The sequence below is a fragment of the Bicyclus anynana genome, chromosome 25 (genome assembly GCF_947172395.1).
Source record: "Bicyclus anynana chromosome 25, ilBicAnyn1.1, whole genome shotgun sequence".
Lineage (NCBI taxonomy): Eukaryota > Metazoa > Arthropoda > Insecta > Lepidoptera > Nymphalidae > Bicyclus > Bicyclus anynana.
Window position 1 is genome coordinate 6,765,364 of NC_069107.1, and position 13,231 is coordinate 6,778,594.

Here is a 13,231-nt window from a genome sequence, read left to right on the forward strand (position 1 = left end):
TTTATACAAACAAACTTACTGATAGATTACAGATAATTAAATAGTGCTAATTAGATAGATAGAAAGGGATACTTTCACCTATTTATTTATAAACCTATTATATGTATTTTTATATTGTTATTTAAATACGTTGGTAACAAACTTACTAACAGATTACTTACTAAACAGGTAATAGAAAACCTTTGTAAGTTTGTCAAATCGAAAACTAAATATTTTTACTAATTTTATAGAAACGTGTATGTGTAAGTGAATAATAAATTTTGAAAAATAAATTTTACGCTACGTGAGGAAAAAGCACTAAATTTAGACACAGATTAAGCCAATTAAATGTTATTACCACTTATGTAAATATACGCCTATAATAAGCCTTATTGCATATTCATTTTATACCAAACAATAACAAAAGTAGATACGGTACACAGTCGGCCAAAAATTTTGTTAAAAACAAATAAAAAATTATATTAAAATATAAATTGTGCAATTAAAATACACATTAAACATTATATTATTTATAAGCTCCGCTCAAAACCTGTAAATAATTTTAGAAAGGAGTGCAAAAAGATCTAAATATACTAGTACTTAGCTAAAATTACTTTATTAACTACTTATAATGTTCATTAAAAGTGTGATGTTTGGGTGTGATGTGAGAGTGTTTTTAAATAAGAGTATGTCAATATAAAAACTTTTTTAACACTAAAATATAGCAGATGTTAACTGAATGCAGCAGAACTTTAAGTACTATATTTTTAATAATAAAATAATAACACATTTCATACAAGTTTTGATGCAACAAATAAGTATAAAATTTATGTACTTTTCTCATAAATCAAATCTCAATTATTTTAACTGGAAGCTCAACACAGGTAGACTTTGTGCTTGTGTTTGACTATGAACGATACGTTCAGTTTGACATCATATTATTCGCTTCAAAGACACGTTTACAAGCAGTATGTATAAGGTTTTTTTTTATATGACCATTATTCCCAATTCGAAATTCGGCTTCTTTACAGTGAAGTTATTGCGAAAATGCGTTGAGGTGGCAGTTAAATATAATTTACATAATAATTATATATGATGGAATGTGTTATTTGTATACACTTTAGGGCATATTTATGGTCAAAAATCGTAAACGTTAAACAAAAGCAGAACATTTAATTTTTAATTAATTTAAGCCTTCAATTTTACTGCCCTTTAGTGTACGGTAGGGTAAATTAAGCAGGGCATAGCACAGGATGTTACTTACCTGTTAGACTCTTGCGCTGTCCCTTCTTCTGCTGCTTTTTGGCTTCTACACGCGCCAAACCGTCCGTTGTGTGTCCGACAATGGGTAATGTACAAGCATACACGTGGTAACAGTACCATCGTTCGTCATGCAGTCAACACGACATTTACACGATGCAGTTTTTTTTTTAAATGTGTATGTTTTTATTTATTCGTTTTATGGTTTTTTTTTTCATCGGCGAGGGGTGTGCGGCGGGCCGGGGTCGAGAAGGGGGGTGGAGAAAAAAAAATTCGGATGTCATTGATAGGGTCTAAAAATGTCAGTGGAAAACTAAATCTAAGGGGTCAAAGCGCCCAAGCATTTGTTGCGCTATATTTTTTTTTATATATATATTTTGCAAAATATTTCTAGGTGTACAGTTTTTTTGGCCTCAAATGCTCAAGCGTAGCGACTAAATTGCATTTACAGATGTATGCTTTAGGGTATAATTTATAATATTTTTTTTAAATGTAGGTACGAGATTATTTTATATGCAGAACAACATAGAATTTACATAAATAGGGATACTACGAGGGTATATAAAGTGTAACTTAACAACATTGTATATTGGACACCATGCTCTGACTACATTACAGGCTATTAGTCAATCACAACATCAACTTTCAACAAGACCGTGGGAAAAGTAAAAATTTCATAACCATATTTGAATTTTTTTGTCGCTTACAAAATAAAATAATCTCATGTCAGATACTGAACTGGTGAAACATGTGGCCTTTCTTATAACATAAGTAACTGATATTTGTTTTAGCCTTAGATTTGAGTAATTTCGTTCTTGTTTTGTTTAGGTCATCTAATACAACGGGTGTAATAAAAGAGAAACAGTTAAAAAAAATAATATGCAAATATTTAGTATGACAATTAATACGAGACAATCTTTTGTGGCATGACGTCCAATTATTTTTTCTGATTGTGAAAGTGCCGAAGGCTCTTTGATAGGACCTCAGCTGCGTTACCGAGGGGTCTGGGCGAGCGCAGAAGCATCGCCTATGGGGCCCGAAGGCAGAAGGAGAAGAAGAGATGAGCGGAACGACTCTCTAAGGGAGTCTCCTCTAAAACTCAGACTGTCCGGGTGAACTCCACTGAATTACTCATTTAAAAATATAGACCTTACGAGTCCCTAATTACAGTCTCGGCTCAGGAAAATGATGTTTAGATGTCTATAAAAGGCCTTGATAAAATGTCCAGCAGTGGACAAAAAATTCTAGGCTATTCCCCAAACTCGGCTTCAATTTTACAACAATGAAGTTGCAATGTAAAATATACTAACGTAAAATTTTGTTAGCCTTGTTTACAAAGGCAAATATTATATTATTTTATAATGAACCCTTAGTAAACACAAGTTGTAGAAAAAAAGGAATATTACTTAAGGTTAAAGGCTTATCTAAATTAGGTTAATGATATTTTTAATAAATCTATTTTAGGCATATTAAGGGGCATTTGAATCGTACTTTGAAGGGAAAGTAAGATAATTTTGTATCATTCCCAATTTTTTTTTTTAATTCAAAAAAATAAGTTTCACCAGTTTAGTTTCACACCGTTGGGGAGAGTGCAGTGGCAATGGGGGAGGGGGATGTATGTCGTCATGACACACTATATGCAACTACACTCGGGTTGCCATGATGATTGTATGACAAGCGATAGATTTTATATATCTATGTATTATAACTAAGTGACGATTGCGATAGTTCACACAATAGAGGAAGTAGGTACAGGTTATTTTTAACTTCCCGCTAGTACTAAGTAGATAAGATATTGATATAATTGTATTTCAAAAATCGAAAAAAAAAAGAATTATTATGATTGCACACATATTACAATCAAATTTTGGAAATTTTTACAAGTTATTTTTCATCAGTAAGTATAACTAATAAATCAGGTCTTATTTACATGTCCAATACTATGTGAACCAATTTGCACTTAACTAACATTTTATTAACAATTTAGAGAAATCTCAAAGATTAAAATTTACACTTAAAAGCGATATTTGGAATGCTTTGAACTCAACATTAGCGAGTTGCAGGGATGGCCTTCAAGGTCAACCGCTTTACTAATTAAAAATTTTTTATTTTTTATATTTTGTAACTTTTATATATTTTTTTGTTTAACCCGTAAATAATTTATCATTTCACTTGTCAATACCATCATCTGATATTCCCCTAAATATCAAGCATAACAGTACATTGCTCATTTAGACAAATAACCCAAGCCCACTATATTGGTAGTGTGGTTGACAAAACAATCCATCAATAAAGTATAGATATTCCATTTTATGATGAATATTTAGCGTTGGTTGTAGTAACAAAGTGACAATGCGGCTCGTCTGTGTAAACCGAAAGGTCAGCAAAACAGAAACACATTTTCAAATTATTAGGATGGTAAAAGAGAAGGAAGAAAAGTCTTCTCTGCAGAACCTGTCTTCCGAACCTGTTGCAGATTTTCTACAAATATACTCAGAGGCACAATTATCCGCCCACTTTAATATACTCGCGTCATATTAAAGAGGTCGGATAATTGTGCATCTGAGTATAGTCAAACTTGACGTTTCAAAATGGCTTGTAAGCTAAAGCTTCTTGATTTATTTTTAATAACAGATGTTAATTTATTAATCAAATAAATAGTCAAATTATTTACAATAACTTGACAAGTTCCTGTTTTGCTAACACTCCTCCAGCACACACACAAACTGTCCTGCCTGTCACAAAAACCAAAGTCATATCATCACAAAATAGAATATTCAGCGCTAGAAGCGTTCAGAAGCTCAAGCTTGGTTACAACTTCATAGTTTCTATTCACTAAATGAGCGATGTATTTTATAATACTAAGTAATTTGCAATTAATAGACAAACTACATTAATGAGACCTCGTCCGCGTACTACAGGGTATGTGACGATAAAGGGATCGAGAGCTATAGGTGCACTGTCTCACTCACTAGTTGTAACCCTTCCCACCATTGAGTCTTCGGAGAACTCAGACCAATTACCATAGAACCTGCCTTGCTAGACGTTACCCCTCTGTCTGTATATGATCACGATCTAACGTGTAGAAGCAAACTGCGTCTATAGAATCGATGTTTCATTGTGTCAAAATTACTCGTGTGTTTTTACGGTTTAAATTTATAGTTAGAAAGAAGGAATGAAGTTTTTTTAGTGAATGATGTAAGCACTTGTCATAGATGTACATATAAGTCAATGTGAGCTATTTATATATTATTTGTGTATGTCTCTGTAATTATGTATATTGTAAGTGTACGTAAATATATAAATAAATAAAAAAGAAAGAAAGTAAATTTTTCATTTTAGTGTCATAAACAGTACATCCCATCTAAGATATTATATGACTGTCTGTGACACCAAACAGAAAGTTGTGTGTAGTGTAAGGGCACAGGATATTTTTTTTTGGTGTTCAATATTTCGATGTATGAAAAATGTCAGACAATTTTGGTAGTGTTTGGTTGGTTTGTGGACAATTGGTTAATTTGGGTGCGATACAAGTCCAAAGGTAATTTGGTCTGAGAGCGAGAAGTACAGGCTAGTTCCCCTTTAGTTGTAACCCGTCCGCATTGCGTCTTCGCCTGCAAGGTTTGGGGTATGTGACGATAAAGGGGGGGGAGAAGTATAGGCGCTATTGTGAATCTAAATCCCCCCTCCCCTAAACGCATCCTGTATACTACGCAGACGAGGGCTTACTTATGTTGTTTATTTATGATGTATTTTTGGGGAGACTTTTCTGGTACCGATTTCTGAAGGAATATATTAAAGCTTAAAATACCGTGAATCAAAATCCTTTCGGCTTTGTGTATGATAATATACCAGATGTTGTATATTTTGGGTTCTATCAAAAACCGATGCCAGAAAAAGTATCTAAATCAAACTAGGGGGTAAACGGCCATATTTTTACGTCACACAAGAGATTCCGTTGTAAATTCAATAACAATTTCTATTGTAATATTTTAGTTTTCAAGATAATTACTTTCAAGTTATTAATAAATTGTATTAGATTCAAACATTACTGATGATATAAGATAATATGTGTCTACCACATCGATCTCCTATTAAAAAGTGGATGCACAATCAGCGAACAAAAAACGTCCCCACTCAATGAGTGCCAAACACAACTTCTTGGCACTCAATTCAAGTGGTCACATTTGCAAATTCAACCTGAAACTCAATCTTTAAGGATTTTATTGAATATTGGACTATATTTAAAAGCCTATAAGTATATCTTTTTTACCAATAATTCAATTCTAAAACTTATATAATGATTTCTTTATTTTGCTATCCTCCGCGAAAAGTCAACGAACCCATGCGACAACGTCACCCAGGTCCGACAAAATACTCTCTACGTACGTTTCACCCCGAAACCGGAGCATCCTCAGGAGATATTGACTCTACAACGTGCAATTGCACTATCCTGAGGATAGCAAAATAAAAAATCATTATATAATCATGATGAACTTCCGCAAAGTAACGCCTGCTTCTATCCAAATTCTAAAAGTGTCAAAGCAAAATTGGCCAGTTTTTAAGTGAAATTTTCTACATGATTGTGCGTCCTTTTATTATAAGAGGTCAATGGTCTACCGTTTTATTTATGCATTATGTATTTCGCAAATGGTTATGGTTTGGTTTTTTTTTGTGTGACGTAACAAAAGAACCTATCAAAACTCTAAGTATGACTATTAAGAGTGCAGCCACCGGGGTGGGATCCTGACCTTTCTTCATCTGCTTTATCTCCTTCTCTTGCTTGTCCACCGCCGCGCCCAGCAGAGTGAAGATGATGCCCGCCTGCGAGTTCACACCTACCGCCGTCACCAACATTTTACCTGAGCCTGGAATTTTCATAAAATCTATGATTAGACTGGTTTAATTTAAGTTTGATTGACAGTTGCATAGTCAAGCGATGGTCAAGTATCTACCTACCTACATTATAAATTATAATATTCACGAATACATCAAAGTTTTTAGGTAATCAAAATTTTTTTAAAAAGAATATTATATAATATGACCAAGAGGCCATATCTTTTATAATATGACCAATATTCCCATTCCCTCCAACTAGTCGGGAAACACTGTATTAATAATGGGTACGACAATAGACCAACGGGGCGGGGATCGAACCACCACCCCTCGGTGATGATTCCGACCGCTCTTACCGATGAGCTATTGAGGCTTTTTACATCATTAAACCTACTTAAGCCGTATTTGATGTGCACTGTTTAACAACAAACATATTCAAAATGAGTTATGAAATGACATGCGTTTTCTACATTTACAAACAGTACATATCGAGTAACGTTAAAAAAGCATTTATACTAGCGGACACCCGCAAATTCGTTCGCGTGAAATCCTACCCCTACCCTACTCCCACCTACCCAACTATACCCCTACTCAATCATACCCCTACCACTACCGTAGAGTAAGCGATAATTTTCAAGTTAGTTTTTTAGGTATTTCGTATTAAGCTGTCTCATTTTAATAATATGCCTACCATATACTCTTAATTTATAAATAGCTTGGATGACTCTTGACTTATACTATATTTTTTATTTTTCATTTCATTTGTATTATTTCTGTATTTGTGTATTTTATTATTTACTTTTTTATTTTATTTTTCTCTTTTATAATTGTTTCCCTGTCGAGTCGTGACGCCACCAAGGTTCGTGCCTGAAAATCAGCGTTGCAGTTGCAAACACTGCAGCACCATGCTGAGGCAGCGACCTTTTCAGCTGAGATAAAAATATATATATTTAAATATAAACTGTATTAGGTAGACTATACGTATAGAGAATAAATTGAATAGAATAACATAGAGGCTGCACATCGGGAGGCACTATTTGCCCAGAAGTGCAGTCGTGTTTTTTTAGTTATAATTATCTTCATTTTTAAGTTAATTTAGTTTTAACTATTTCTGTCCAGTCTTAAGCTGAATAAATAAATTTTATTATTATTATTATTATTAGGGACTGTAATCTTTTTAAATTAGTTTTTTAGGGTCCCGTGTACCCAAAGAGTAAAACTGGACCGCAAATAGCATGGTTTCTATGGGAGGAGACGAGCTCGAGTACCTACTACAAGAATTGAGGGGTCTCTTGTAATGCTGCAACCTTATGGTGGTGAATGGTGATTCATACCTTCCATAACGTGAGTACCGGATAGCACCATGGGATCAAAAGATTCACCCTTCTTAACATGGTCCGATTCTCCCGTGAGAGATGACTCGTCAATCTGTAAGTAACAAATATAATACAGGTAAAATATATGAAGTAAGACTTTATTATTAATACCTGTATAGGCATACTATACTATTAGGCATACTATACTATTATACATATACTAGCGGATGCCCGCGACTTCGTCCGCGTGAAACTCGATGTAAACTTTCAACTACAGCTACCCTACCCCTACCCTACCCAACCCCTACCCTACCCCTACCCTACCCCTAACCTACCCCTACCCTACCCCTAACCTACCCCTACCCTACCCCTACCCTACCCCTACCCTACCCCTACCCTAAATAGGGGTTGATCGTAGAGGGGTGAAAAATTGAAAGTATTATGAGATTTTTTATTGTAAGTCATCAAAAAATAAAAAAAAATTTTACCAAAAAAAATTATAGTTTTTAATTAACAAATAAAATATAAGGGTTGATCGTAGAGGGGTGAAAATTTAGGGTTGTATGTATTTTTGTATGCTGTGTCATAAAAAAATAAAAACAAAAAATTTTGCCTAAAAATAAAAAAAAAAATTTAGGGGTGGACTACCCTTAACATTTAGGGGGATGAAAAATAGATGTTGGCCGATTCTCCACCCTGGCCGACAATCACGCTAAGGATCACAAAAATCGGTCGAGCCGTTTCGGAGGAGTTCAAGTTCGAACACCGCGACACGAGAATTTTATATATTAGAAGTAGATTAAAAGGGTAAAAGACAATAATTAAATGAAAGTCTTACAATTCTCACCAAGAATTTAATCAAATAAATCCTCAAAATCTATACTAATATTATAAAAGCTGCAGAGTTCGTTTGATTCAACGCGCTAATCTCAGGAACTACTGGTCCGATTTTAAAAATTCTTTCAGTGTTAGATAGCCCATTTATCGAAGAAGGCTATGGGCTGTATATTATCCCCACATTCCTACGGGAACAGGAACCACGCGGGTGAAACCGCGCGGCGTACCTAGTGGTAGATAGGTAATAACTTCGAGCAGTGACTGAGGCTTGTGACTTTGGGTGCAGGTTTAATTGGTCCAGGTCTGGCTGGTGGAAGGCTTCGGCCGCGGTTAGTTACCACTCTACTGATAAAGACGTTCCGCCAAGCGAGTTAGTGTTCCGGTACGATGTCGTGTAGAAACCAAAAGGGGTGTGGATTTTCATCCTCCTCCTAACAAATTAGCCCGCTTCCATCTTAGACTGCATCATCACTTACCATCAGGTGAGATTGTAGTCATGGGTTAACTTGTAAATAATAAAAAAATAAAAAAAAATGATCATGGACTCTCTTAGTAATAGTCAAGAACAGATCTACTTAAGTAAATCCGCAAGGCACAACAAGTATTACTAGATAAAATTGTGTATATTTTATTTTGGATTAAATGTATCGTTAAAATTATAATTCGGGGGCCAAATTCGGAAGGCTAGCGATATGATAAGCACTCGACCCCTCGCAGGTAAACGTACACCTCTTATCAGTAATTACATCGATAACGTCGTCCTAACAGGGGGTCGGGCGAGCGAGCGACGATCGTGGAGGTAATTGAATGCCTACCAAAGAAACCGACATGCGATAAACCGTTTATTTGTATTTCACTATTTTTGGAGTCCCTTGGTGTTAACGACTAGACCTAGATCTAGAGAAGAGACCTACATCCAGAGAAGAGACCCAGATCTAGAAAAGAGACCTACATCTAGGAAAGAGACCTAGATCTAGAGAAGATACTAGCTCTCCCCACAAGAGCCCAATATATGAAACAGCTCTCGAAAACTTATTTTGAGAGATCCCAACCAGCTTGTGGTTGAGGCTTGCAACTTCAACCCCCATTCCAACGCCGATTGTAGATCTAGACGCCCAAAACAAGTCTTTTATGATCCTGACGATGCCATAACGACCGACAATGCTTCCCAGGCAACACAAACACAAGCTGCACAGCGTCTTCGCCGGCGAAGACGAGGTCCCCGATATCTGACATCACCCAGACGTGGGCTTTTTAACTCACGATCTCAGGGGCGCCCGGACTGATACACTCAGGCCAAAACACCTTAGACCGAGGTCCGAGTCAGAGGAGACGCCCTTAGGCCTAGTTCGGACTACTTCAGTATTTTAGTCGAACAATTTTTGAGCGGTAAATCCAAAAATTGTTTGTACTCTCCTAAAATACTAAAGTAGTTTGTACGGCCTATTAGAGGTTTGTTCCACTCTGCTCCTGCCTTCGAGCCCTATCAGGCTATGCTTCTGCGCGCGCCCAAACCCTCTGGTGACGCCGCTGAGGTTCCATTAATAAGCCTAAGGCACTTACACAATTAGAAAAAAGCTATAAACCGTTACACTGTATTTCACTAATGTAACGTAAATGAAAATTAATACTAGGCAACTCGATAATGTCAGGCGTCCACTGATCCGCATCGTACGTATCGGACGCTTCGCATCAAACGGATTATTAATTTTACGATAGATAAAATCTGTTAGATCCGATCCGATAGATTCCGATCAGTGGACGCACTTGTATTACTTTCTATACAAAAATTACGTACGATGTGGACGCCTGCCATTGGATACAGGAATCTTATCAGATCTACATAAATGTATAGTACCTAATATACCACTTAATCTTGACCTTCAAATCGGTACATATAATATGTCATCACAGTTTAAATTATGTCAGCTAAAAAAACATAATTGCGTTACGATGACCTCCTCTGTTACGCTCAACGATTTCTGGCTAAAAATAATCACCTCATTAGTGAATGTATCCGCGCATAGCATCGAAATAATCAACCAGTTAAAAAAATATTCCACCAGAAATAACTGTACCTACCAACACTTGAAAATATTTTAAAACGATCAATATTGGAGCGAGAAAACTCATTCTCTATACCAGTAGAAATACAAATAACATCATTATCAGAGTATTTTAATAGCCCCCCTAGCCAAGTAGACCGTTGATTCACTTTCTACGATCGCTAACGCTTCGGTAACTAGAAAAATGTATGGGAATGGCAGATCTTGATCACGTGACCTGTCGAAAGCAAACGTCATTCCCATACATCTTTCTATAGTTTTCGAAGCGTTAGTGATCGTAGAAAGAGAATCGACTACTTGCTACTGAGCTAAGGGGGCTGGCACTACCACCCTATAGGAGTGGATCATCATCATCATCATCATCAGCCGATGGACGTCCACTGCTGGACATAAGTCTCTTGCATGGACTTCCAAGCACAACGATCTCGAGCCGCCAGCATCCAGCGGCTCCCTGCAACCCGTTTCATGTTCTCGGTCCACCGAATTGGGGGTCGATCAACACTATGCTTTCCGGTGTGGGGTCATCATTCATTCCAGCACCTTGGGACTTTGGCAGAGAGGATATGGAGCTTTATTTTATACCCATCGCCCTCTAGTATTTGACTTTATAACGATCATTATCAGATGATAATGATGATGACCGGGACCTACGGTTTAAAGTGCTGTTAGAGGCAGGAATATATAGCCTGACCCGGGACTTGAACCTAGAACCTTGTGATTCGAAGCCACAGACTAACCACTGGACCAACGAGGCAATTTACAAAATGTTCAAGTAGATATACGTCAAGATATCATCATCATTAACAACCCATATTCGGCTCACTGTTGAGCACGAGTCTCTTTCTCAGAATGAGAGGAATTAGGCCAATAGTCCCCCACACTGACCCAATGTGCAGACTTCAGACACGTGAAGTTTGTAAAATTCTCAGGTGTGAAGGTTTCCTCACAATGTTTTTTCCTTCACCGTTTGAGACACGTGATATTTAATTTCTAAAAAAGTACGTAAAGACATACTTGCTGAGTATTTACGTGTTATTGGGTAACTTATACCAGCAAGGCATAATCATATCTGTAATCATAATTTGCAATTGAATATTATCTACATTTTGTAATCACAAAGTAGCGTCTTACTTGTATCCAATATTTAAATCTATTCATGAACTAATTGTACGACATCCGGCATAAGAAATATATACCCTCATCTGTGATTTTATCTATACTAATATTATAAAGTGTCTCCGACCACGATCTCACTTATGAGCAATTTGTTACCCTTCGCTGCTTCGATAAATACCATCAATATTATCAGGATCTAACTGTCTAAGGATCACAACCTAAGCGAGTCAAAAGGGAAGCCATACTTGATCTGACAGATGTCTCCGACCACGATCTCACTTAAGAGCAAATAGTTACCCTTCGCTGCTTCTATATAATATATATATCATCAATATTATTAGGATTTAACTGTCTAAGTATCGTTACCTAAGCGAGTCTAAAGGAAAACCATACTTGATCTGACAGATGTCTCCGACCACGATCTCACTTATGGGCACTGGGTCACCTTGTTGATTCGATATACATTTATGCATACCATCAATACTAAGTACCAGGATATCAGCAAACAAAGTAAGTATACTGCACCTTAAGGTCGTTACTCTGCAGCAGGATGCCGTCAGCTGGCAGCAAGTCGCCATACTTTATCTGACAGATGTCGCCGACCACGATCTCACTTATGGGCACTTGGTTCACCTCGCTGCTTCTTATCACCGCAAACTTGTGCTCGCCTTCTATTCGAGATTGTAGCCCTCTGGAACGTTACACATAGTAAATTAAGACTTATCTAAAAAACATAAAACCTAATATTGTAAAGAGGTAAAGTTTGTGAGGTTCTAGGGTAATCGCTGTATATACTGGACCAATTTCGAAAATTCTTTTCCTAATAGAAAGCCACGTCATTTGTGAGTGTAGGCTTTATTTTATCCCCGTATTTCCACAGGAACGAGTACTGCGCGATTGGAATCGCGGCGCATCTGCTAGTACATTATTATTAACCAATATTGTAGACTATCGGACGCCCGCGACTGCGACTGAAATTCTGTAAATACAGTAAAAAAATTCACTACTTAACACTGTGCCAAAATTCATACACAATTAAATTTACCGTCATGCCTACAGCGAGTTTAGAAATGTTGGCAGTGAAAACAATATCTAAATCATAACCTCAAATAAATAAATTAATTAAACAAATGAAAAAACCCGACATAAATAACGTTTTTCTAATTGTAGTTTTTTTTAACATGGCCATGATGTACCATTTTAGAATCCTCACAAAAAGCTCTTGAATTTGATACCAATATTGCAATATTAGAAAAAAAAATCACCTCGAGTCTATAGTGTCTCACAGTCGTCTTGTTATTTTTTTTAATTTCACCTATCTAAGAACACTTGGGTTATTGAGACAAATTTAACGATATCCTAATTACGTAAATCCGTTCAGTGGTTTGGAAGATATGAGGTAATAAAGAATATTACATACATACATACATACAAGATACGCGCGAAAAACATAACCCTTCTTGCAGTCGGGTAATTAAGTAAAAAATTTTATGCTTAACTAAATAGTGCCTAAATAAACTATGCCTAAATATTAACCATATAATTTCGATTTTGATTTGACGGTAAAACTGACCATGAGTAGCTGGTATAAATCTGTTTAGTGGTGTAAGCATAAAAATATAACAGACTTTGCATAATATTAGTATGGGTTTAGTGTAGGTACATACCTAAATTGCCTTTCTTTCGTGTAGTCATTGAATGCGGTTACTATAACGACAACTATTACAGATATTAAGATCGCCAGCCCCTCTATCCACTGGTAATGGCCCTCCTCTTCGTCCAAATGCGCTGAAACACACCATGATCACCAATTATAGTAAA

At 36.3% G+C, this 13,231-nt stretch overlaps 1 protein-coding gene across 10 annotated transcripts in view; it reads right to left on the reverse strand.

Moving 5' to 3' along the window:
- The window catches only part of LOC112058339 (plasma membrane calcium-transporting ATPase 3), a 254,080-nt gene that overhangs the window by 36,771 nt on the left and 204,078 nt on the right, over positions 1–13,231 (reverse strand). For 7 of the 10 annotated variants that reach the window (XM_052889311.1, XM_052889313.1, XM_052889310.1 and 4 more), the window contains 5 exons: positions 13,078–13,198; positions 11,936–12,101; positions 7,410–7,503; positions 5,991–6,107; positions 1,244–1,288 (listed from right to left, as the gene is read on the reverse strand). In XM_052889311.1, the coding sequence (XP_052745271.1) occupies positions 1,244–1,288; positions 5,991–6,107; positions 7,410–7,503; positions 11,936–12,101; positions 13,078–13,198 (543 nt within the window). The remainder of the gene's footprint in view (positions 1–1,243; positions 1,289–5,990; positions 6,108–7,409; positions 7,504–11,935; positions 12,102–13,077; positions 13,199–13,231) is intronic. The other 3 variants (XM_052889316.1, XM_052889315.1, XM_052889319.1) reach the window with 1 other exon arrangement.